The sequence below is a fragment of the Lissotriton helveticus genome, chromosome 7 (assembly GCF_964261635.1).
Source record: "Lissotriton helveticus chromosome 7, aLisHel1.1, whole genome shotgun sequence".
Lineage (NCBI taxonomy): Eukaryota > Metazoa > Chordata > Amphibia > Caudata > Salamandridae > Lissotriton > Lissotriton helveticus.
Window position 1 is genome coordinate 1,548,729,864 of NC_136068.1, and position 25,115 is coordinate 1,548,754,978.

The window sequence follows — 25,115 nt, forward strand, 5'->3', positions numbered from 1 at the left end:
ATTTTGCCAAGTTTGGTGGAAATCCATTCAGCCGTTCGAGCTAAAAGTGAGTTCGACCGCCCTATGAAAATTAACATGGGGAAAAACGTTTTGGGACCCCCCTTTTATCTCGGCCCCTGATTGACAAATCCCCCCCAAACTTTCAGGGAAGGAGCGGAGAGCCGCGAGGCAAAGTTGAGGAAAAATTCAGGCAGATTCCTCAACCGGCGCCAAAGTTATTCCCAATAGAATGTTGCGATTTCCCTATGGAAAACAATCCTAACTATAACTACCTACTGGCGACTGCCAGTAGGTAGGTAGGTAGGTAGGTAGGTAGATATATATATATATAAATATATATATATATATTCACAATCTTGTAATGTCAGCAACCCAGCAAGGCACCAACACAAACAACAGGTACAGACCACAACAAGGACTTCAGTAGAAAATAAGGTGCTTTATTCCATTAAAGGGAACGGCAGCATGACGCGTTTCGTCCAGGAAACCCGGACTTGATCACACACTAATATATATTATATATATATATATATATATTCATACCAAAGGTTTCGCCACATAGGTTCCTGCAATCCCAAATCTCCTGGAAACAGGGAAACAGACGATAACCGGGAAACATCATTTACCACGAAGGCATTACCACTACTAACTTTTACCACGTGACACTTACCACGCAGGGTGCCTTCCACGCAGGGTGCCTTCCACGACGTCTTTACCACGGGCTGGGGGGGAGACGTGGTATTCTTTCAAGTCGTTCTGCGTGGGCTTGGGGGGCAGAGGGGGGGGGGCTCAGGGGGGGCTGGGGGGGGTCTCCCCCCCCAAAAAATAACAAGCAGGTTACTTTAAAAAAAAAACGAACATAAATTTCAAAGAAAAAGGAAAGAGCCTCCCCCAAAGACGTGCCGTGTACGTCAAAAAAGCAGTCCTTTTTTTATTTTGGTATACGTGTTTTGACGCTTGTTTCAATGGAGGATGGAAGTAAGGGCTCGTAGAGAAAGACGTGCAGGTAAGACGTTTCTAGGCGTAGTAAAATCCTACGTTGTAAATACCAGCGTGGTAAAGCCACTTGCGATGTAAAATTCGCGTGGTAAAGCCATGCGTGGTATTTGAAATCGTGGTATAATCATATATTCACGATAACCTACCCAGCTGAAGGTGCAAATTAGTTTTTTTATTCGAATCTCAGCATGCCTGCATGACGAGTTACAGCCAACCAGAGGATATATTATATATATATATATATATATATATATATATATATATATATATATATATATATACATACACACACACACACACACACACACACACACACACACACACACACACACACACACACACACATACACACACGCCCCTTTAGAAAAGGCAGGGAGTACCTTGTTCATTACCTATAATACGATGTTATGCCCAGCCAGTGCAGTAAAAAGATTTCTTCTGGCCCTCCACCCAGGTCTCAAATTCTGAGCAGTTGGCGAAGTGACGCTTTGTGGCTGGAGGGATGGAGTAGCAGGGATGACGAAAGGCCTACAGGTGACAAATTTGGAATTGGGGATTCAGGTTTGAATCCCAGCCTCAGCTCAACATCCTCTGATTCTAGCCAAATCACAACCGCCCTGAGACATAAAATGTTTTACGTCTGGCTTGCTTGTAAAATAGTGTTTTTTCATGTAAAGCGCTCTAATGCCCGTGGACCAAGTTAGGGCTCTACCCCATTCATCTCACTCCTGGGAGTAGATAATCTTATCTTCAGCCTAAATACGGATAGCGGGGCCTTAACTGTTCTTCTTCTTTACCGCCCCCCCAACCGATGCCTTCCTTTGCGGCCACCTTGTCTGATCAGTTGATCAACCTCCTCACTTCCCATCCCAGATTCGGCGACCTTAATTACTGGTTTAATGACATCAACGCCGGGCCTCACGCTTCAGAGGTCTTCGAGGCCCTTACCAGTCTCAACTTGTCTCAACAAATCACCTCGCCTACACATATTAAGGGCCACATTCTAGACTAAATATGGACCCAAAACCTTATTGTCCCCCCCCCCCCCCCCCCCTCCGTCTCACCCTGCACCTGGTCAGACCACCACCTAATAGACACCACCCTTACGATCAGTGGCAATTCCCCCACCCCACTGATGGCCGGTGGCCTATACCGCAAATGGAACGCCTACGACTCCGAAGGATTTCTTGCGACTCTCTCAGACACCCGCCCTGTCCCCGTTTCGCGTTCCAACGTCGACAAATTAGAAAGTGATATCTGCCTCTGGCTGCAGTCAGCCAGTGACCAATTTGCCCCCATAATCAAATTTCCCCCGACCAGACATCACAACTCCCATAGATGGTTTTCGGACGACCTCAAAAAACTTAAACTGAAGGTACGCCAGTTAGAAAGGGCATGGAGACGCAACTACTCCGAACCAGCCAGATCACAATACACCTCAGCTCGCAGAGACTATAAATCTGCCATAGTTTCGGCCAAATCCACTCATTTCACTGATAGAATCTCTTCCTCGGACAACAAATCTAAAGAAATCTTCAAAATCATGAACGAACTGACATCTGACGATAGAACCCTTCCAGGTCAGACCCCCACTCAAGAAACTTGCGATGCTCTCAACCTTTTCTTCGTCGATAAAATTACTAAAATCAAGGCATCGATCTCCACCGTCCCTCAGATCTTCACCCCGGATACTCCCCCTAATAACCCTTCCGTCTTCACCGAATTCCCCCCCCATCGATCCCATTTCTCTAGTACAGCTTGCGTCCCGCATAAAATCAGGTTCCCCGAACGACGGCTGCCCACCCTCAGTCCTGCAAAGTGTATGTCATTCCTTACCTGAATGCATTCTACCCCTCTTGAACGGCTCACTCAGCACAGGCACTGTTCCTGGATCCTTCAAAGAAGCCATCCTAGTCCCGCTACTAAAAAAAACGGGCGCGGACTCAGCAGAACTCTCCAATTATCGCCCCATATCGGTCCTGCCCTATTTTTCAAAACTCCTTGAAGCACATGTTACTAGATGCCTCTCCAATTTTATTGAGTCCTCGTGCTACTTGGAGCCTAATCAGGCCGGCTTCAGGCCTTCATTCTCTACCGAAGCCGTCATCCTAGCTGTCCTTGACAAGCTGAGGAGAAATGCAGACTCAGGGACCCCCCAGGCCCTCGTCCTCTTGGACCTCTCGGCCACGTTTGACACGGTTGACCACAACATCTTGCTCAACCGTGTCGAACAGGCTGGTATCCAGGACTCTGCCCTCAGCTGGATCCGGTCTTTCTTGTCTGGTAGAACCCAAGCCGTCCGGCTGGGCCCCTACACAGCACCCAAGACCCCCACAATATGTGGAGTCCCTCAGGGCTCCTCCCTGTCACCCTTACTGTTCAATCTGTACCTCCGGCCCCTACTCCACTCACTCCGCAACTGGGATATTACAGTCTATAATTACGCCGACGATCTGCAGATCATTTTTCCACTCAACTCCCCCAATGCGATAGATAACTTTCATTCTGTCATGCTCCATATCCAAGATTGGATGAATTCCAACCAATTAAAACTGAACCCCGGGAAAACCGAGCTTCTTCTCCCGGGCTCCAGCCCCTCTTTCTGGGGAACCCAGTTCTGGCCCACCGAACTGGGTCTCCCACCGACCCCCTCCACCTCCGTAAAAAGTCTCGGCGTGATTATCGACGCCGAACTCTCCCTCCGACCCCACATCGGCTTCGTAATTTCATCCTGTTCCTTCCAACTCAGAAAGATCCGGAAGGTCAGCCACCTGCTCCCTCCACTTGCTCTGACTCAAGTTATCATGTCTCTTCTGCTCTCTCGCTTGGACTTTTCCAACTGCATTTTCCACGGACTTCCCAAAACCCTTCTCCACCGCCTTCAGGTGGTTCAAAACCAGGCAGCCCGGATCATCTTTAAATCTCCAAAATGGCAGTCCGCCAAACCTCTGATGCACAAACTTCACTGGCTACCCATAGAACAAAGGGTGGCCTTCAAGTTGGGCTGCCTCACATTCAAAGCCCTCCACTGCCCTAGCCCTGCCTTCCTGATTTCCCTCATCACTCCCTACTGTCCAACCCGTAATCTTCGCTCTGTTCATCTTTTATCAATCGTCATACCCAAATCCAGAACCAACAAATTTGGCGGACGAAGGTTCGCCCTTCTGGCTCCAAAGTTCTGGAACTCCCTCCCCCTGACCATCAAATCAAGCAGCTCCCTCCTTCATTTTAGGAAGCTGCTCAAAACTTCTCTTTCCCCCACCCTGCTAACCCTGCATAAACCTCAGTCTGTGATCACCTTTGTCCTATAGCGCCAGGAAACTCATGGTGTCAGTGCGCTCTACAAATTCCATTTAATAATAATAATAATAATAATAATACATGTAGGAGAGTAGGGTCTGCTTCCTATGGTCACCCCCACTTTTTGCTTTGCTTTACTGGTTTTCGACTTGGATGTGGCTGTGGGCCGGTAATCAGACCCACAGCCCAGATGCACTCTCTCTACATTTACACCATGTACTTTAGGTACATACACAATTGGGAATTGGTTCACCTTGGCAGACCCTGTAGAAGTGTACCCTAGGTACTCAAGGCATAGGTGTAACCAAGGCCTACCAGGAGCTACCAGGGGCTGCAGCATGTATTATGCCACCCCTGGCTGGCCACTCAAATAGACACAACTGGCTGATCACTCAGCTGGGGCAAGGTCGTGTAATCACCCCTTGCTTAGGTATGGTATTCCTATACCTACTTATATATAGACACAAAGTAACCTATAAGTCACTCCTATGGCAGGCCTTAACAATCCTGGAGGCAGAGTGCTTGGTTATGTGTGAGATGGTGCTCTAGCATGAGCTGAGCCTGTCTGCAGCTTTCGGAACCATGTCCTTATAGCTGTGCTATGATATTGCCATACCATATACTCTTAAGTGCATTATGAACCTCGCGGTTAAATGCTAACTTTGGTTTGGCTTTATCCAAACATGTCGTGTAAGGTGTCATACGCTTTGGAATATTACCCCCTCGCCAATTCTGGCGACGGGGGTAGCATTCCACCCTTCTAGAGGGAGAAGACATGTTGCTGACTATCCCGGTTAAAGTTAACCAGAGCCCCAGTGTCACAAAATGGACGCTGCTGCCACAGACACAAGTCTGACCTCCTGCTGCTGGGAGTCCTTCCAGTCACGGAGGTTTGGACAATAGGTTTCCTGCCTGGAGAGGTGCGAGCACCACCCCAGACAGGACTTTGTGTATTGGGACAGGGAGGGCTGAATAGAATGAGCACCCTAGGTGCTCCATGCATACCCCGGTTCAAACCGGTTGCTGGGGCACTCCAGCCCCAGCTCTGGCGCGAAACTGGACAAAGGAAAGGGGGTTGACCACCCCCTTTCTTGGTCCCACCCCTGGAAAGTAATCCATCCCCTTTTAGTTGTATAAAGGTAGGAGTTGAGTCCCGAGGCTTTAGATTAATCCTGAACCGAAACTTGACACGAAACTTTGGACCTTCGACATTCTGCTGAAGCTGAAGACTGAAGAATCTCCCTTGTGGCCAAGGAGTGACCATCCTGGGCAACCAGGCACCATCCAGCAAATCAACGGCTTGCTTTGTCGACGTTCCCGCCGGAACCCGAGCACAGAGCCTGATAAGACCCAGAGTTCCAGACCTCTCTAACCCTCTCTTCACGACTGCAGCATAGCTGGGATCCGTGGAGGCGACGAGACACGTGGGACCGGGCATCTTGGAAACCCTGCAACTTGTTAACTGTGCAGCTCCTGAGGCATCCTCGAAGCTGTGCACTGGGGATTGAGAAACCCCGACCCGAGCTCCACCTGCACCGAAGATCAGCCCTCCACACTCCACGTGTTCTGCGTGGGGCCCTTCTGCTTGTGTTCTGCTCGACGCGTTGTCCGTTTGCTGGCCCGTTGGCTAGTAGCCTCTGTGACGACAATCCTTTTGAACCACCTCGCTGGTCTGGTTACTTCAGACTGGCCCTTGCTTCCCTGCAAAGGTGAGGCACCCCAGACCTTGCTGGTCTGCACCAGAAGCCTTTGTTGAATCCTGTGTGGGTTGCCTTTGCCTAGGCTTGTTGACTCCAATCCGGAAGTCGACTCCTCCATCTGCGAGAACCTTCGTGGGACAGCTCGTCTCCAGTACCTGGTCGCCGTCGACGTCTCCTGGTCCACGTGGCTGCCACGACAAGCTTCAAGACAGCACCTGATTGCTCCTCGACGTCATCTGGTTCCTTCCTGGTTCCACCCGGTCACTGGCTAGTGACCTAGACTCTGTCCCCTCTGCTTTCAGGTCCTCTTCATCCTCGATCCACCCTTGGATCCACCCGGACATTTTCCTCCTGGTCGCCTGCAGCATCTTTCCTCACGGCTCCATAGGATTCAACGACGAAACCCGACATCTTCACACCTATGCACCCGCCGTTCTTGGGTGAGGTAACGCGAGTACTTCGGTGCTCCCAAGGGTATTAACTATTCAAGTGTCTAAGTCTTTAGTTGTTTCCTCCTAGCTAAACCGGAAGTGTCCTAAATCCTTCTAAATCTAACTTCTAAGTTCCCATTGACTTTGCATTGACTCACGCGTGTGTGTAAAGACACTGCACGCGCCGCCTGTGGGCCTCCTACTACTAAACTATTGTTCAGATAGGGTAGCCCCAGCGATTCCCTAGGCCCTATGCCTTTCCTCGTGATGTGGTACTTATACCACTTTCTTAATATATGGTTTGCTTCGCCCCTAGGGCCTAACCGTAAATTGTGCAACTTAACGTATTCTGAGTAAGTATCTTGTTATGTGCTTTGGCCTCTGATCTCATAAAGAGTTCAGAGGAGTGTGTTAGTAAATAAGGAATATGCTACTTACCAGTATGCATCTGTTCTTGGCATGCAGAGCTGTACATTTAGCAATAGATCGCCACCTGGTGTTGGGCTCGGACGATTGCAGGTTGTTGTTGTCTTCTTGGAAGAAGTCTTTGTAGTCACGAGATAGGTGACTCCTCCCTTGGACAATACTGCGCATGGTCATCGACTCCATCCTCAGATTGTTTTTCGCCATGATGGGAAATGATGGAGTTAGTAGAATTAAAGAGAAAAGGATGTCCATGCGTGTGCATCCAAGTAAGATGAGTACTGGAACGGATACAAGTCCCGGGGAGGCGGGAGGGCATGTACAACTCTGCAGCTCTACATGCCAAGAACAGATGCATACTGGTAAGTAGCATATTCCGTTTGAGGCATATGAGCTGCAGGTTGTACATTTAGCAACGATTGTGCAGCAGTGTCTCCCCTAGCGGTGGTCACTTGTATCCGTTGCAGCATACTGAAATAGTGTTTTAAGGACAGCTTGGCCTACTGCAGCTTGCTGCTTGGCTTGCACGTCAACACAATAGTGTTTAGTGAAGGTGTGTATGGTAGACCATGTTGCTGCCTTACATATGTCCTCTAGTGGTAGGTTTCCTAAGAAAGCCATAGAGGCTCCTAGTTTGCGAGTGGAGTGAGCTCTAGGAGGAACTGTTAGTGTACGTTTTGCCTTTAGATAGCATATTTGACAGACCCTCCAGTTTATCGCGATTCACGAAAAAATCGCGAAATCGGCAGATTACCGCGATGGCCGCGATTATAAGCATATTGGCCGCGATATTTACAAAAAAGTGAAGACAGCAAAACAAACAATGCAACAATGCCTTTTATTGGCTGTCCGCCGCCCTCCCCCCACTCGCGTGTGTCAGCAGCTTCCGGGACACACACACACACACCGAGTACTTCACAGGTCAAAAGACCTTTCACTTGTTAATTAGGCTTTGTTTTTCACACCCCCGCCTGTTATCCTCGGCTCTGGCAGATGTCAGGGGCTTGCGGTGGTTTTGGGGTCAGTGTGTGTCATGATTGCACGAGAAGCCAACCCCCTGTGTCCTCCCATTAGCGGGGCTGTCTAGACTCGCAGCGGGGCTTCTAAGCCCTGGCACGGCCCTCCCTTAAACAAATGCAATATGAATTGAATGGCGGCGGTATTTAATTTCTTAATGCGCTCTCGCCACCGCATGAAGGAAAGGCAGGAATTATCGCCTCAATATGCACTGGAGCCCCAAAGTGCCACTGGTGCCAGAGAGGGGTCGGGGCAGAGAGCAGGGAGGAATAGAAGCAGAAACCTAGGGCAGCGTGCAGATAAATGTGACAGAAAGTGCAGGAGGCAGAGAGCACATGAAAGGACAGTGTACAGTGAACTCCAAGAGTATAAAGGGCAGAGACAGAGTGCTGCGGGCATAGAGGAGAGGTGACAGAGACCCCAAGGGTACAACAGGCATGGAGTGCAGGGGGAGGGCAGACAGGACAGGGACAGTGAGCAGAGGCAGCGAGCACGTGAGGGACAGTGCACAATGAACCCTGACTGAGGTTATAAAGGGCAGAGAGAGTGCTGCGGGCATAGAAGAGAGGTGGAAGAGACCCCAAGGGTACAACAGGCATGGAGTGCAGGGGGAGGGCAGACAGAACAGGGACAGTGAGCAGAGGCAGCGAGCACGTGAGGGACAGTGCACAGTGAACCCTGACTGAGGTTATAAAGGGTAGAGGTAGAGAGCTGTGGGGCATAGAGGAGAGGTGGAAGAGACCCAATGGTAGAACGGGAACGGAGGACAGGGGGAGGGAAGACAGGACAGGGACAGTGATTAGAGGTAGGGAGCATTTGCAGGGACAGTGCACAGTGAACCCTGAGGTTATAAAGGGTGGAGGCAGAGAGGAGAGGTGGAAGAGACCCCAACAGTAGAACAGGCACGGAGAACAGGGAGTGGGCAGACAGGTCAGGCACAGTGAGCAGAGAGAGAAGATGCAAAAGAGTCCGAGGGCAGAATAAACAAGTAGAACAGGGAAGAGCGGGCAGTGAGCATAGGGCAGAGACTGAAGGAGACAGATGGCGTAAGGGTGAATGTGACAGTAGGAAAGTAGCAGAGGGTGCACAAAGGATAAAGGGCAGGTAGCACAAGGCCAGTGAGTACGAGAGTACTGTGTGAAGTCAGGATAGGGCAGAGAGCACAGAAAAGTGAGAGGTAGAAGTGAACGAAGGGTGGAGAGGGAGAGCACAAATTACAGAAGACTGGGTAGACAGGGCGGAAGCAGTATCGGAGCACAGGATGGATAGAGACGAGTGGGGGCAGAGGTGACAACAGTAGGGGGCACAATAATTGGGGCAGAGAGCACCTCACCCGCTCCTGCACCGGGGTATCTACAGCGCCTCACTGCTCACCAGCTCCTGCCTCCTGGGCATCGCGGTGTTTGAGGGCTGAAGGGGAAACCCAAGGCGGGCAGAGCCGGAGAGGGAGGAGATTAGGTCTACATGTGCCTGAGTTCTCCTTTTAGTGGTAGGAACCCTCCAAGAAATACGGCAGATTGAGGTGAAAATCTAAAGTGTGGATTTTGGCAAGAAGCACTTCGTTATTTGAGACACAAAGTACTACATTTTTCAGACACTCACTCCCAGCCACAGATCTTGGTTGAATCCATCATGTTCTTTAGCCCACGGCCCTCCCTAGGAACAGGACTCATTTCCGCATCATTTGTACTCTGCGACTGCCCCTCGAATCCCAGGCAGGAGCCATGACTTCAGAGGCAGGAGAGCTTTGGGGGCAGAAACCAGACATGCGGGGGGGGGGGTCAGGTGTGGGTGAGTGCCTGTCACTCAATCCCTGCATTGCATCCGCGCTGGGGTGGCCCTGATGGAGACAGGGATGTTCTCCCCGATTATGGGTAAACGGATGGAGGAGGCCTGTTGTCTTGTTTTGTCTTTATTTCACTTCTTAGGAGGGCACAAGTCCTAAAAAACAGAAGTGGGGGGGGGGTCTAACCAAGTTAGGCAGCATAGCGGTGATATCACATTGCGTGACATCATTGAGCGCGACATGGCACGTCGCATTACAGGAAGTGGCATCAAGACCCACGACCTCACAGGAATTGACATCACAAAATGTGACACAACATTTTAGACCTCACACTTCTGTTTAGCCCTACTGGCAGATGAAGAATTGCAATTCCAAGGGATAACAGCCATCACCTGTGGGCTGATTCCTCTATTCCATATTCCAGGTGGCCTAATCAAAGTGGAATACTCTGCTAAAACAGTTTCCATTGATTTAAGGCTGAAAATGAATGCTTATGAGTAAAATAAAGTGCCGCTAAAATGCCGCTAAATTTCCATATTTGTGCCGCTAAATTTCCATATTTGTGCCGCTAAATTTGCGAATCCATGCCGCTATATCCTGGGGGGTCTGATTTGAAAACACCTTACAATCCAGCTGGCAATTCCTCCTTTAGATATGGAATTGCCTTTGTGTGGTGAACAGAAAGATACAAATAGTTGTTTTGACTTTCTGAAGGATTTAGTCCTGTCTGTGTAGTATAAAAGAGCTCTTCTAACATCTAGGGTGTGTAGGGCTCTTTCTGCAACAGAGTCTGGTTTTTGGAAAAACACTGGTAACTCTACTGATTGGTTAAGGTGAAAAGGAGTAATCACTTTTGGCAGGAATTTTGGGTTAGGTCTAAGAACCACTTTGTTAGGGTGTATCTGAAAAAATGGTTCTTCTATTGTGAATGCTTGTATCTCACTAACTCTTCTGAGAGAGGTGATGGCAACAAGGAATGCAGTTTTCCATGTTAGGAATTGCAATTCACACTTGTGTAAAGGCTCAAACGGGGGTCCCATGAGTCTTGTAAGGACAATGTTCAGGTTCCATACTGGTGCAGGTGGTAACCTAGGTGGGATTATTCGTTTTAATCCTTCCATAAATGCGTTTATCGCAGGTACTCTAAAGAGAGATAGGTACTGTCTATTCTGTAAATAGGCTGCAATTGCTGCTATGTGCAGTCGTATGGAAGAGTAAGCCAAATTGGACCTTTGTAGGTGTAGAAGGTAACAAATAATATTCTGGATGGAAACATCCAATGGATCAATATCATTGTTGTTACAATATATTGCAAATCTTTTCCACTTAGCAGCATAACATGCTCTAGTGGTGGGTCTTCTAACTTCTTTAATTATGTTCACACATTCTGGTGGTAAATTTAAGTAGCCAAACTCAAAGACCTCAGGAGCCAGATTGCCAAATTCAGCTGCCTTGGTTCTGGGTGCCTTATTTCTCCATGGTTCTGTGTTAACAGGGATGGCGTGAGCCGTTATTTCTGATGTGGAACCAGTAAGAGATCTAGTAGTGTGGTGAACCATGGCTGGCGTGCCCATGTGGGGGCCACTAGTATTAGTTTGAGGGACTGTTGTCTGAGCTTGCGTACTACTAGTGGAATGAGTGGGAGAGGCGGAAAAGCGTACGCAAATCTGCCTGACCAATTCATCCATAATGCATTCCCCTCCGACCGCGGATGTGGGAACCTGGCAGCGAAGGTTGGGCATTTTGTGTTTTCGTGGGTGGCAAACAGATCTATGTGTGGGTGCCCCAACATTTGGAAGAATGGTTGTAGGACTTGTGGGTGCAACTCCCATTCGTGAATCTGTTGTGATTGACGACTCAACAGATCTGCTATCTGATTGTGAATTCCTGGAAGGTGTTCTACAGTCAGGTGTATGTTTTGAGGGATGGCCCATCTCCAAATGTTCTGTGCAAGCTGGGACAGTTGCAGAGAGTGTGTCCCCTCCCTGTTTTTGTATGTAATACATAGCTGTCATATTGTCCGTCCGGATTAGAACAGCTTTGTTCTGTACTTGGAGTTGAAAAGTTTTGAGTGCGAGGTAAATTGCTAGCAGTTCCAAATGATTGATATGGAGAAGTTTTTGTTGGCTGTTCCATTGGCCTTGAGTGGTATAGTGCAGGAGATGGGCTCCCCATCCTGTGAGGGATGCATCTATTGTGAGCACTATTTGTGGAACAGGGTCTAGGAACGGCCGTCCCTTTGTCAAGTTTTTGGTGTTCCACCATTGCAGAGAGCGATATGTACGGCTGTCTACCAACACCAGGTCTGTGAGCTGACCTTGAGCCTGATTCCACTGTTGTGCTAGACATTCTTGTAGTGGGCGCATTTGCAGTCTTGCATGAGGAACTATGAAGATGCAAGATGCCATCATGCCTATTAGTTTCATGAACACTCTGGCCTGAAGAGAGTGTTGGCATTGAAAAAGGGAGTGTTGTTGAGAAGAAGTACTGTTATATGTTGTCGGTCTTTTTCTGGTTTCATTTTCCACTGTTATGAGAGTGAGTCACCGATGATGATAATTGGGTACACTGGCAATTGCTAGTCAGACAACCCGATTGGCGGTTCTTCCGTGAGGGGCTCACTCTTCTCCACACTTTTTCCACAAGTATCGTTTGGTGGGTGATGGTATTACGACAGATTGAATGTTTACCGTGTGTGTACCGTATTAATGTTCGACACTTGGATGGATGTGAATAGCCAGAGAAAAACTGGCTGGTGGTAATAAAATAAAAAGTTTTTTGTATCACTACTATCCATGCCATATTAGAAACTATTTAAGAGTGTCTAGGGTGACAGGCCTGTTGTTGTGTATTATGATTTGAGTGGGGGGCGGCCTGTACCCTTCTCTTTCCCCCTTTGACTCCTCTTATTTGGACATTGAAAAAGGGAGACCAAGCTCTGAATGCTTTGAATCCTGGCTTGACTGGAATAGGCTAGAGCTACTGATGTGTCTATGGTAGCTCCTAGATATTGGTGAACGTGCGAAGGCTCTAGGTGCGACTTGGTGTAGTTTATCGTAAACCCTAAGTCGTGTAATGTCTGAATTGTTTGTTTGGTGTGTTGTACACACTGGTTGAACGATCTTGCTTTTATGAGCCAGTCGTCGAGGTAAGGGAAGACATGTATCTGTTGTCTCCTGAGATGTGCTGCTACTACTGCTAAGCACTTTGTAAACACTCGTGGTGCTGTTGTGACCCCGAATGGAAGGACTTTGAACTGATAGTGTTGTCCTTGTATGACAAATCTTAGATACTTCCTGTGCGCAGGATGTATAGGAATATGAAAATAGGCGTCCTTAAGGTCTAGTGTTGTCAGAAAGTCTCCCTGTTGTAGTAATGGGAGTACTTGTTGTAAAGTGATCATGTGAAAATGATCTGATTGAATGTAGTGGTTTAGGGGCCTGAGGTCGAGGATCGGTCTTAATGTCCCGTCCTTTTTGAGTATTAGGAAATACAGGGAGTAGACTCCTGTTCCTTGTTCCTGTAAGGGGACCTCTTGAATAGCATCTTTTTGTAGAAGTGCTAGAACTTCCTGTTGAAGCAGTGTTATGTGTTCTGTGGACATTGGACGCTGCCTGGGTGGTATGTTTGGGGGGGGTCGCTGTGAGTTTTAGGCAGTAGCCATGTTGGATAAATTGTCTTACCCACCTGTCTGTTGTGATGGAATCCCAGACAGGTAGGAACTGTGATACTCTGCCCCCTACTGGTGTGGAATGTTGTAGGGGAGGCAGAAGGAAATCACTGTTTGGGAGTGGAAGAGGAGCGGTTGTTGTGGTTACCTCTACCTCTTCTCTTTTTGTTGTTGCCTCTGTACCCTCCTCTATAGTAACCTTTATTAGAGGGGGTTTGTGTTTGTGTTTTAAAAGATGACGTGTTATCTGCACCGGTCTGCTTGGAGCCTCCTCTATAAGAGGAGCGGCGAAAAGAACCTCTAGTCTGGGTAGATTGTAATGCACCCATAGACTTAGCAGTGCCTGTGTCCTTTTTTCATCTTTTCTAGCGTATTATCTACCTCTGGCCCGAACAATTGGTTCTGATTGAAGGGCTGGTTGAGGATGGTAGTTTGCACCTCTGGTTTGAAACCGGAAATGCGTAGCCATGCATGACGCCTGAGGATAACACTGGTGTTAACTGCCCTAGATGCTGTGTCAGCTACGTCTAGTGCGCATTTAATGGAAGCATTTGATATTAGTTTGCCTTTCTGTAAGAGCTCCGCTGCGTGATCCTTGTATTGATCTGGCAGCTGTTCCATTAACTTTTCTAGTTGGTCGTAGTGAGCCCTATCGTAGCGTGAGAGTAAGGCTTGTGTGTTTGCTATGCGCCAAATGTTTGTTGCTTGTGCAGCAATCCGTTTCCCTGACGCATCAATGATTTTTGATTCTTTGTCAGGAGGGGGTGTGTCCCCAGAAGTCTGGGAATTGGCTCTTTTACGTGCATTTGACACAACTAAAGAGTCCAATGGTAGGTGTCCCTTAATGTAGATAGGATCTGATGGTGCTGGCCTATACTTTTTCTCTATTCTTGGGTTTAATACCCTACACCTTACTGGGTCTTTAAAAATATCTGGGGCATGTTTAATCACCCCTTTGATCATAGGTAGTATTTGAGTAGATCTCTGATTGCTCAAAAGTGTCTAATAGGAAATCTTCCTCAATGGCATCAGAGTGCATTGGGACTCCGTGGTAAAGTGCAGCTCTGTTTAGTAGATGATTAAACCCAATACTATCCTCTGGAGGGGAAGGTTTTGTTGGGTAATATTGAGGATCAGGTATGTCTGGTGCATTATTTGGTTGGAAATTAGATGCATCATCCTCCTTGGTATAATGTGGGTTGACATCTTCATACTCATGTAAGGGATATGCATTTGTATCTGGTACATCATCCCCCCCACCTAAATCATACTCCTCGTCAGTGTGGTGTGATGATGCAGGAGATTGAGCAGGAGAAGTTACAGGCTCATTATATGGAGTGATAGGAGAGGAAGAAGGTGAAGGAGAGGAAGGGTGCATTGGAGATGTTGCACAATCCTTTTTGGCAGGAACCACAGTTGAAAGTGGTGTGTCTGCTGGCCTTTTCTTGTGTGGAATTGCTTCCACATGTCCAGTTTTTGGATTGATATAGACCTTTTTCTGCTTTGGATCTGGTCTTAATAGTTCTTCCTCTTGTATAGTCCTCTTCTGCGCCGATTTTTTCGGTGTTGATAGTGGTTTTTTAGCGTTTTTTGCCTTAGGAGGGGTTATTGAGTCCTGTGGCAATTTCTTCGGTGCCGAATGTTCTTTAGGCTTGTGTGTATCAGGCCTTGTGGTCTTCGGTACCGTTATCGAAGATTTTGGCGTGGAGACAGGTTTTGTTGGTCCTGTTGCGCCGGAGTCTATCTTTCCGTCTTTGTTTTTGGAACCGGATGGGTTCGGAGTCGAAGCTTTCGGTTCCGGTATTGTTTTTGGTTTCGGCACCGATGCCTGTTTAGGTTTGTGTGCTTAAGAGTCTTTGGGCGCCGAAGGGTGTGTTAGCTTCGGTGCCGAAGGGTCCTTCGGTGTCGAAGGGTTTTTCGGTGCCAATGGAGGAGGTGGAATTGGCATATGTTGTTTTTTCGGTGCCGAGGCACCGGAAGGCGTAGTCTTTTTCCTCGGAGCCGAGCCCGAAGGCAGGCGTTAGTAGGTAGATTTCGGTCTCGACTGAGCCCCACGGGCGGAGTGCTGACCGTTGCCTTTGGTTTGGGCAGTGTCTGTGGTGCAGGGGCAGAGGTATTCACGGGTTGTCGAGATGGAATCTAATCGTCCGAGTCCTCTGCTTCCGATATGATCTGGAGATCAGGCGAGTCTTCCTCGGCGACGAGTGGAGCCTCGTCCTCGGAGATATCTTCGAGTGGGTTCTCGACCTCGGAGACGTCCTGTTCGACGATCTCCTTCTCAAAGATGGCCTCCGGTGCTGGTGCTGATCTCCTCATCTCGTGTCGACGGGCCCTCCGATCCTGAATGGTCTTTTTCGATCGGAAGGAGGCACAGGCTGTGCAGGTCGACTCGTCGTGTTCTGGCGAGAGACAGAGGTTGAAAACCTCGTGATGGTCGCTATGAGGGAATTTGCTCGACATACCGGGCATCTCTTGAATGGAGTTCTTTTCATGAGGCGTAGGCCGTACGGCGCCGATGGGCCCAACGGCCCACATCGATGCGCCGGGATGTAGCTGGTGATGTCATAAAGTGTCTTCGATGTCGAAAGTTGTTTGTCTAAAGTTTTACGCTTCGAAAATGCCGAAAAAGTCTTTTCTAGCCGGAGCGGAAATCTTTCATCCGAACCCAGTGGCGGAAAAAAACAATCTGAGGATGGAGTCGATGACCATGCGCAGTATTGTCCAAGGGAGGAGTCACCTATCTCGTGACTACAAAGACTTCTTCCATGAAGACAACAACAACCTGCAACCATCCGAGCCCAACACCAGGTGGCGATCTATGGCTAAATGTACAACCTGCAGCTCATATGCCTCGAACATACATATATATTTTATATATATCCTGTGTGGTGTCCTTTCATTTGATATTGAAGGGGTTACATATGGTAAAACAGCTGGCTTTACACGCCCTCAAGAGTCTTTTAGCCTAAGACTGTTCTGTCCACGCTACCACTAGGATAGCTGGTCTATAAGGTTGACTTACAACCATCACCATAAGGGTTGTTTGGACTTGTGCAAGGTGATCACTAGAATAGTGAACATCATATACCAGGCCAACTTCTCACAATGCAAAAAAAATGATCTGCAATGATGAGATAAAGGTGCAGTGAGAGCGGTAGTGGATAAAAGAGGCATGAGGTAGAGTTAGATTAGGCACACTTGGCTTTTGGAACACCAATAATTGTAACAACACCCATGGGCTTGTAAGCAAAATGCTCAGCCTCTGCATTTTTACAGAAAAGGCACTAACAGTCGGATCGGGTCAGAAAAGCTCATAGAGCACATCAAGGCATGCCTTCAAAGGATGACACTGAAGCCCACAAAGCTTGCACTGGGCAGCTACATTTTCCATCTCTGCATACACTGCTTGCTTAGCAGCATGTACCCCATCTTATAATATATAATGCAACCGCTAAAGAGGACAGCTCCCAAGGAATAGGCATGTAATGGGTGGTTAACCAAGTAGATTTAACAGAACATAGGGCAAACCTCACTGGAACAAACACTTTGCATCCCCAGGTACCTATTCTTGTTCGACCTCTGTCCAGAGAAGCGGAAGTGATATTGGTTAATTCAAGTTTACAGGTGAGAAGACTGCATTATTAAGCTTCAAGGTGCACCAAACTGAGACAAACATGGAGCAAATTCGGTGCATTTCTAGCAGTAGATCTCGTTAGAGCTATAACAGGCGGTAGATATCTCCAAGCTTCATGTAAATAGACTAGAAAACCTTGAATCGACAGGGTACTATTTGAAGGTTCTTGTATATATTTTGACAAACAGGAAATCTTCAGAGTCTCGGTATGCAGAGGACTCATCAGGGTCTAATCTGCCTTCTTATTCATGGTGGCCTAGGAACAGAGCAAGGACTCAGACAAAAGATAACAGAGAAAAATGAATCACTAGGAAAGCAGTAGATTCTCATACTTTGGGCTGCCTAAGGAAGATAAAGGTCCAAGACGAAAAATAACCCATGATTTGTGCAGCTGGAAACACTCTACAAATACAAAAAGAGCAACAGCATTTAATTGCAAACAGTAGGAGGTTAGCCATAGGAAAGTCTGTTATAAAGCTCTGTGCTCACCTGTGTGACTCTCTCCAATTCAAGCTTTAACTGTGTGAGTTTCAGCTCCGTTTCCTGCAACTGATCTTTCAGATTCTCATTTTCAATCCGCATATCTTCATAGAGCTGTGGATAAATGTGGCACATAATGCTGAAATAAACAGGTCCTCGGACACCAACAAGGGTTCATGATTTCAGGCATCTAGCTAGCATTTGACAAATAATGCAAAAAGTACACAAAAATCTGCAGTGTGCTGTTAGAGGAAGGATCAGATAGTCACATATTATATAAAAAGAGAATTGAGTTTATATTTTTCCTTGGGTGGGGGTTGGGGAAGCAATTGTTACTGTAAAAAAAAACCTCAGTGGAATCAAATTGCCGAACCCACAAATAGCAATTATTTAAAAGATCACAGATATGAAGCTAACAAACTAAAAATCAAATGTAGGCATACAGACAGTAAATAACAGCAACTTTAAGACTGTCCAATCAAGCTCAGAACTGGCAGTTGGTCTCAGTATATTGTTTGCTGCATATCAGGGCCCAGAGTCTGCCTCAAACAGTAAATAAATCATTGCAAGCTGCTGAGAAAGCAGGAGATTGTTTATGACTTTTATGAAGAATTTCATGACGTTGAAGGACAAGTTACATACCTTTGGTAAAGCTCTTTGTGGTAGATAATCTAAGTACATATACCCTAAGCCGTGTAATGCAAAAGATCACTGAAATGGGCGTGGGTCAGCATCTCATCACCCAGCTCTACAGAGCCTGGTAAGAACACACCATGGTCTCCTTAACAGGCCTTCGGGAGGTTTGGGAAACTGGTTTTGGCATGGCACTTCGAGTCTAGAATGGGCGAATGAATTAGAATTCTGCTTAACATTATTCATTGTTCCAACTTGTCCAGGGCCTACCTTACGCCAGACAAGCTCTGCTGTCCATTCTGACTGTCTCCCCAAGCGGACTTACGGCACATGCTGTAGTCCTGTCCCTCTTTAGCACACTACTGGCAGGCTGTCCAGAGCGCACTTTTACCACCATCACTAGCTGTGGCAACCTTTACATTTGGGAGGCTTGTGCCCTTGCCCAGTAAAAGTGAACTAAACGAAATATGGCAGCAGCTAGATTTGATCAGCAGGATCTGAGTCTTGCTTTGGAGATTGTTTTGAACAGAGCTGCTGTTCACCGGAGATACAGTCTTTGTGGAAGGCAGTCAGTCCTCCCAGAGGTTCTGGAGGTCACTGGGGTTCTGGAGAGTGGGCATCACCTCGTTTCCCCCACGTGAGGAATGGCGTTAGCAGAGGTGGGCACACCTTCTGGGCTGTTCTAATTTTTCAGCTTGTCTTCCCGCTGAAAAGGAGGGGAGACAGGAAGGGGACCTGCTCCTGATAGCAGGAGAGCCTGGGGGGTCACATTACAAAGGCAGCAAGGCCTTTGAAGATACCCTGCCACAGATGGCTCTTCCTGACCTGGGACGGTGTGACCACCTCTGCCCAGGAAAGGGACGAAAGGCAGACTCTGCACAGGACGAGAGGTCGCAGCGAGGCCCAAGGATCTGGCCATTGCCCTAGAATCCTTGAAGTGCTCAAGCGCACTGTTGCACAAGTTATTCACCTTCGGTAACGATATATCTGTAAGAAACAGTAGTTACTATTGGATTCCTTACCTTAGAATATCCCCAGGCGTCAGACTGGATCCGGAAACTTTTGCGTATCAGTACCCTTGCGCGTCGGTAGGCGTGGTCTGCGGCTCCGCTTGCGTCATCGGGATGACGTCGCTGGAGTACTTAGACGCCGCCCTCGCGCGCTGACGTCAGTTCTTATACACAGCTTTTCCGTGCCAGAAACGTAGAGCCATGATAAAAACCAACACTGGTGCCATGAAACTAGGGCCCTGAAAGGGGATGACCTTAACCCTAGATATCGGTTCGCAGAACGGGGAGGATGGGTGGGGCGGTAAGGAATCTAATACCAACAACTGTTTCTTACATATATATCATTACCGAAGGTAAGTAACTTGTGCATCTCAAAGAAACAGGTTAGTATTAGATTCCTTACCTTAGTATAGATACCCCAGCAATACCAACCCCAGTGGTGGGTCTGCGAGCCAATGATCACACCAGAAGGTCCTGGAGGACGGAACGGCCAAAGAAGCCATCCCTCCGGACTTGGCTGTCCAGGCAGTAGTGTCTTGCGAACGTGTGCAGCGAGGCCCACGTACCTGCCTGGCAGATGTCCTGCAAGGGGACTCCCCGGCCCAGGGCAGTAGTAGCCGCCGTGGCCCGAGTGGAATGGGCCCTCAGCCCAACAGGAGGCTCCTTCTTAGCCAAAGAGTAGCATGCCTTGATGCACAACACAACCCACCGAGAGATGGTCCGTTTGTGCACCGCCCGCCCCTTCTTAGCGCCCACGTAACAAAGAGTTGGTCATCCACCCGGAACTGGCGTGTGCGATCCAGATAGTATGACAGCGCACCTTTTGGGTCCAGACGGTGGAGCCGCTCTTCCTCTTTAGAGGGATGCGGAGGCGGAAAGAAGGTGGTCAAGGTGATGGACTGCTCGATGTGGAAGGCTGTGACTACCTTGGGCAGGAAAGAGGGTCTTGTCCGCAACACAACCTTGTCCGGAAGGACAGAAAGGAAAGGAGGTTTAGAGGAAAGAGCCTGGAGCTCACTCACTCTCCTGGCAGAGGTGATGGCAACTAGGAAAGCAGTCTTAAGTTTAAGAAGACGGAGAGGACAGTTATGAAGCGGCTCATAAGGAGCGCACATCAGGTAAGTCAGAGCCAGGTTCAAGTCCCGCTGGGGCATCACGAAATGAACAGGGGGGAACATATGAGTGATGCTCTTCAAGAATCTGTTAACAATCGGGGACGTGAACAAAGAAGGCTTATCAGGTAGCCTCAAAAAGGCGGAAAGGGCAGAAAGGTAGCCCTTGATAGTGCCCAGAGCAGAGCCCTGCTGGGCAAGAGAAAGAAGGAAGAGGAGAGCCTCAGAAAGGAGGGCAGAGAGTGGATCCACAGCCTTTGCTGTGCACCATGCCACAAATCTGTTCCACCTGCAGGCGTATACCAACTTTGTGGAGGGACGTCTGGCTGCCAGAATCACATTACAAACTTCAGGAGGCAAGTCAAATGGCCTCAACTGTCGTCGCTCAATCTCCAAGCATGGAGGTGGAGACTGGACAGGTTCGGGTGCAGGACCATCCCCTGCCGCTGCGACAGAAGGTCCTCCTGATGAGGCAGACGAATCGGGGTATCGACGGACATGCTGAGTAGCTCTGGATACCAATATCTTCGTGCCCAGTCCGGAGCCACAAGGATAACTTGGGCCCGGTCTCGTGCCTGATCTTCAGCACTCTGGGCAGAAGTGGTATAGGCGGAAAGGCGTACAACAGACCACAGCTCCACTGGCGTCGAAAAGCGTCTCCGTGCGAGTGACGCCTTGAAAATTCCAATGCGCATAACTGATGACATTGCGCGTTCTCTTCTGTGGCGAATAGATCTAACCAAGGCTCTCCCCATTGCTGAAAGAGGCCTTGCGCCACGTCAGAGTTCAGACGCCATTTGTGATCCATCATGCACCGATGGCAGAGTTTGTCCGACCTGGCGTTCAGGGAACCTGCCAGGTGTTGAACCACCAGGGTCACGCCCGGATGTTCCAGCCACTGCCAGAGGCGCAGAGCCTCCTGGCATAGGGTCCACGACCCCACCCCGCCCTGTTTGTTGTAGTACCACATGGCGGTGGTGTTGTCCGTGAACATCTGCACTACACTCCTCCAGACAGATGGGAGGAATGCCTTCAGTGCAAGTCGGATCGCCCGCAGCTCCAGAAGGTTGATGTGGAGCCGGGACTCCGCCGGAGACCAGAGGCATCTGATCTCCGCCTCTCCCATGTGGCCCTCCAGCCCTGGAGGGACGCGTCCGTCACAACTACGTGCTCCGGTTGGGGTAGGTAGAGGGTTCTGCCGCTGACCCAATCGCGGTACGTGAGCCACCACTGCAACTGTCTTGCAGTGCCCTCCGAGATCAAGAAGAGGTCCGACAAGTTGCCCTGATGCTGGGCCCACTGAAACTTCAGGTCCCACTGCAGAGCCCGCATCCGCCACCGGGCGTGATGCACCAGAAGGATGCAGGAGGCCATCAGCCCCAGAAGCCGCAGCGTCAAGCTGACCGAGACTCGGGATAACGGCTGAAAGATCGGAATCAGAGCCTGAATATCCCAAACCCGCTGTTTGGGAGGATAACCCCGAAACTGCGCCGAGTCTAGAACCGCTCCGATGAAGAGGAGCTTCTGAGAGGGACACAGGTGCGACTTCGGCACATTGATGGAGAACCCCAGCAAGTGCAGGAGGTCGGCCGTAGTCTGGAGGTGGCTGACGACTGTCTGGGGCGAGCCCGCCTTAAACAACCAGTCGTCGAGGTAGGGGAAGACTGACACCCCTAACCTGCGCAGATAAGCTGCGACCACCGCTATCACTTTCGTGAACACCAGTGGGGCGCTGGTAAGGCCGAAGGGGTGCTCGTGGCCTACCGTGAACCGCAGGTAACGCCGGTGGGCTGGCAGGACAGGGATGTGAAAATAAGCGTCCTGCAAGTCAAACGGTACCACCCAGTCTCCCGGTTCCAGGGCAGCTAAGACCCGAGCCAGTGTCAGCATCTTGAACTTCTCCTTCCGGAGGAAGCCATTTACGTTCCGCAGGTCCAAGATAGGGTGTAGGCCCCCTTTGCCCTTCTTGTGTACCAGAAAGTAGTGGGAGTAACAACCACACCCTACTTCTGGCCCAGGAACGTGCTTGATGGCCCCCTTGGCCAAGAGGGCCGTAACTTCCTCTTGTAGAAGTTTCAAGTGATCCCCCGACACATGGTGGTACTGCAATGACATGGCTGGAGGGGACACCTCGAAGGGGAGGGAGTAGCCCCTTCGGACGATTGGCAGCACCCACCTGTCCGATGTGACAGTGCGCCAGTGGAGGTGGTGATGGCGAACCCTGCCCCCCCCCACTGGCGTCACATGGGCCTGAAAGCTCGGACTAGGAGGGTTTTGAGGCGGATGCTGCAGGGGTAGGTGTGGACTGGCCTCTCCGTTGTACCAGACCTCCGCCACGGCGGTTTCCATGTCCGCCACCGCGCTGGACGTTAGTCTGCGGCCCGTGGCTGGCAGGACATGTGGGGGCACCCCTTCCTTGGCCACGAAAGGGGCTGGGGTGCGGGGCCGAGAGACCCAAGGACTTGGCCGTAGCCCTGGAGTCCTTAAACCGCTCAAGCGCATGGTCTGCCTTGTCGCCAAACGGCATGTCCATAAGTGTGTTTTGGACATCATCCGAAAAGTTGGCGGACCTCAACCAGGCGTGGAGACGAATCGGGAATGCGGTCTGGGAGTTAGAGGCCTGAATGACCAGGCTCTCGGGGGTGGGGTGGGTGGACAGGAAGCAAGGGTCGCCCGGAGCCGGGCGGTGGCGCCTGGCCACGTTCCTATCTACAGGCAGACCTGTAGCGGGCTTGGACCAAGTGCCCAGAAGAACGTCTGACAAGGCCTCATTAAAAGGCAGCAGAGGCTCGGCCGAGCTTGCCTGCGGTTTAAGGACCTCAGTGAGGAGGTTAGTCCTCACGGCCGCGACATGGAGCTCAAGGCCCAAGGCCTTGGCAGCCCGCGTCAGCTCCACACTATAGGCAGCCCCCTCCTCCGTAGCCACGGTAGGAGGGGAGACAAAACCAGTGTTGGGCGAAGTGTCCAGACCACTGGTCTCCCCAAGCTCACCTGTCCAGTCCTGAGAAGACTGACACTCACGAGCCAGAGGGTCCTCGCACCCCTCCCAATCCACCTAGTCACCCATCACCTGGTACTCCGGTTCAAAGGATGGGGCCGGGTCGTAGAATTAAAAGTCTCTCACCGGCGTCAAGAGCGACCTCATGGCCATGAGGAGGGACTATCTCCTCCAGCGTCGCGTGCTGCCCGGGGACCGGTGGGTATGGAGCAGGCCGCGACGCCTGCGGCTCCGGCGGAGCCGTGGTTGCCCGAAGCCCCGGCCGCATTGCGCGAGCGTCGGGGGGAGTCAGAAGAGCGATGTCGCCTCTTCGACTTCTTGTGCCTCTTACCTGAGGACCTCGAGCCCGAAGACTGATGACGACTCCCGGAACTGTGGTGACTCTGGCCCTGTGACCAGTCCCTCGACCTCCTTCCGGACCTGGACCTCGAGCGGCACGGGGCTGACTGCCAGAACTCGAGTCGCTTGCGGGACTGCTCCCGTCTAGCTTTGGATGTCAGGGCCCGGCAGTCAGAGCAGGAATTGTCGTCGTGGTCGGGGCCCAGACAGTAAAGGCACCGGCGATGGGTGTCGGTAATCGACATCAGTCGGCTGCAATCGACGCAGGGTTTGAACCCGGGCATCCCTTCCGGCACCGTCAGAGTCGAGAGACTTCGAAAGACGATCAAAAGGATCGAAAAAGCTAGTCAAAAATTGACTAGGGTACAACTTTTTCCGGATCGGCGCTTGCTGAAGCGAAAAAAAAAGGGAACTGACATCAGCTCGCGAGGGCGGCGTCTAAGTACTCCGGCGACGTCATCCCGGCACCAACTACGCCGACGACGGACGCGGAACCGCAAACTATGCATACCGACGTGCAAGGGTACTGCTAAGCAAAAGTTTGCGGATCCAGTCTGACGCCTGGGGATATTCTAAGGTAAGGAATCTAATACTAGCCTGTTTCTTTCAGGTCGCCTAAGTGGACTGACCCGCATGCTGGCCCCCTGTTCCACCGCATCGGCTACCACAGCCGCGCCCAGGTTAGTTCTGTGCAGGCTTTTGGCTAAACAAACGTGTTGGGGCACCCCTTCTGTGGCCATGAAAGGAACGAAAAGCAGACGTGGCCAGGCGCGTAGTGGAGAGACCCAAGGACTTGGCCGACTTAAAATGCTTTAGTGCACTGTCTGCCTTATCGCAAAATAGGCGGGTACCATCAAAGTGCCTGTCCATGAGGGAATTCTGAACATCCCCTGAAAACCCCGTGGACCGCAACCATGCACAGCGACGGAGGGCCACCGTCTTAGAGATCGCCCTACTCAGTGAGTCTGCGGTTTCCAGCCCACACCGGATGGCGAATTTCGCCGCGTCTTTCCCCTCAGCAACAGCTTGGGAAAGCACAGCCCAAACCTCCTCCAGACACTGAGGCAGCGCCTGTGCCACCGTGTCCCACACAGCGTAAGAGTAGCAGCCCAAGAGGCATGCAGTGTTTACCGACGCAGTCCCAAGCTGGCAGAGGAAAACAACTTCTTGCCAAACTGCTCCAGCTTCTTTGATTCCTTATCCGGCGGGGCGGTAGGGAATGCACTTTGGGAAGGGGAAGTCTGGATGACTAGGCTCTCCGGAGTTGGGTGGGTTGTTAAAATGCAGGGTCACCCGGTGCTGGGCGATGACGCTTAGCCATGTTCTTATCCACAGGAACCCCTGAGGCTAGTCTAGACCAGGTGCCTATCAACACGTCCGTTAACGCCTCATTGAACGGAAGCAGAGGCTCCATAGAGCTTGCAGCCGGCTGAAGAACCTCAGTGAAGAGGTTGGTTTTGAGGGTGACCGTAGGCAGATAAAGGTCAAGGGTCTCGGCTGCTCTACGGAGCACCACAGTATGTGTGGCGCCCTCCTCCATGGCCACAGCAGGAGGAGACAGAAAACCAGGCTCAGAGGAGAGG

General features: G+C 50.1%; 1 protein-coding gene across 2 annotated transcripts in view; it reads right to left on the reverse strand.

Moving 5' to 3' along the window:
- Nucleotides 1-25,115, reverse strand: part of PPP1R12C (protein phosphatase 1 regulatory subunit 12C) — a 1,267,429-nt gene that overhangs the window by 152,601 nt on the left and 1,089,713 nt on the right. For both annotated transcript variants that reach the window (XM_078655015.1, XM_078655016.1), the window contains one exon: nt 17,450-17,554. In XM_078655015.1, the coding sequence (XP_078511141.1) occupies nt 17,450-17,554 (105 nt within the window). The remainder of the gene's footprint in view (nt 1-17,449; nt 17,555-25,115) is intronic.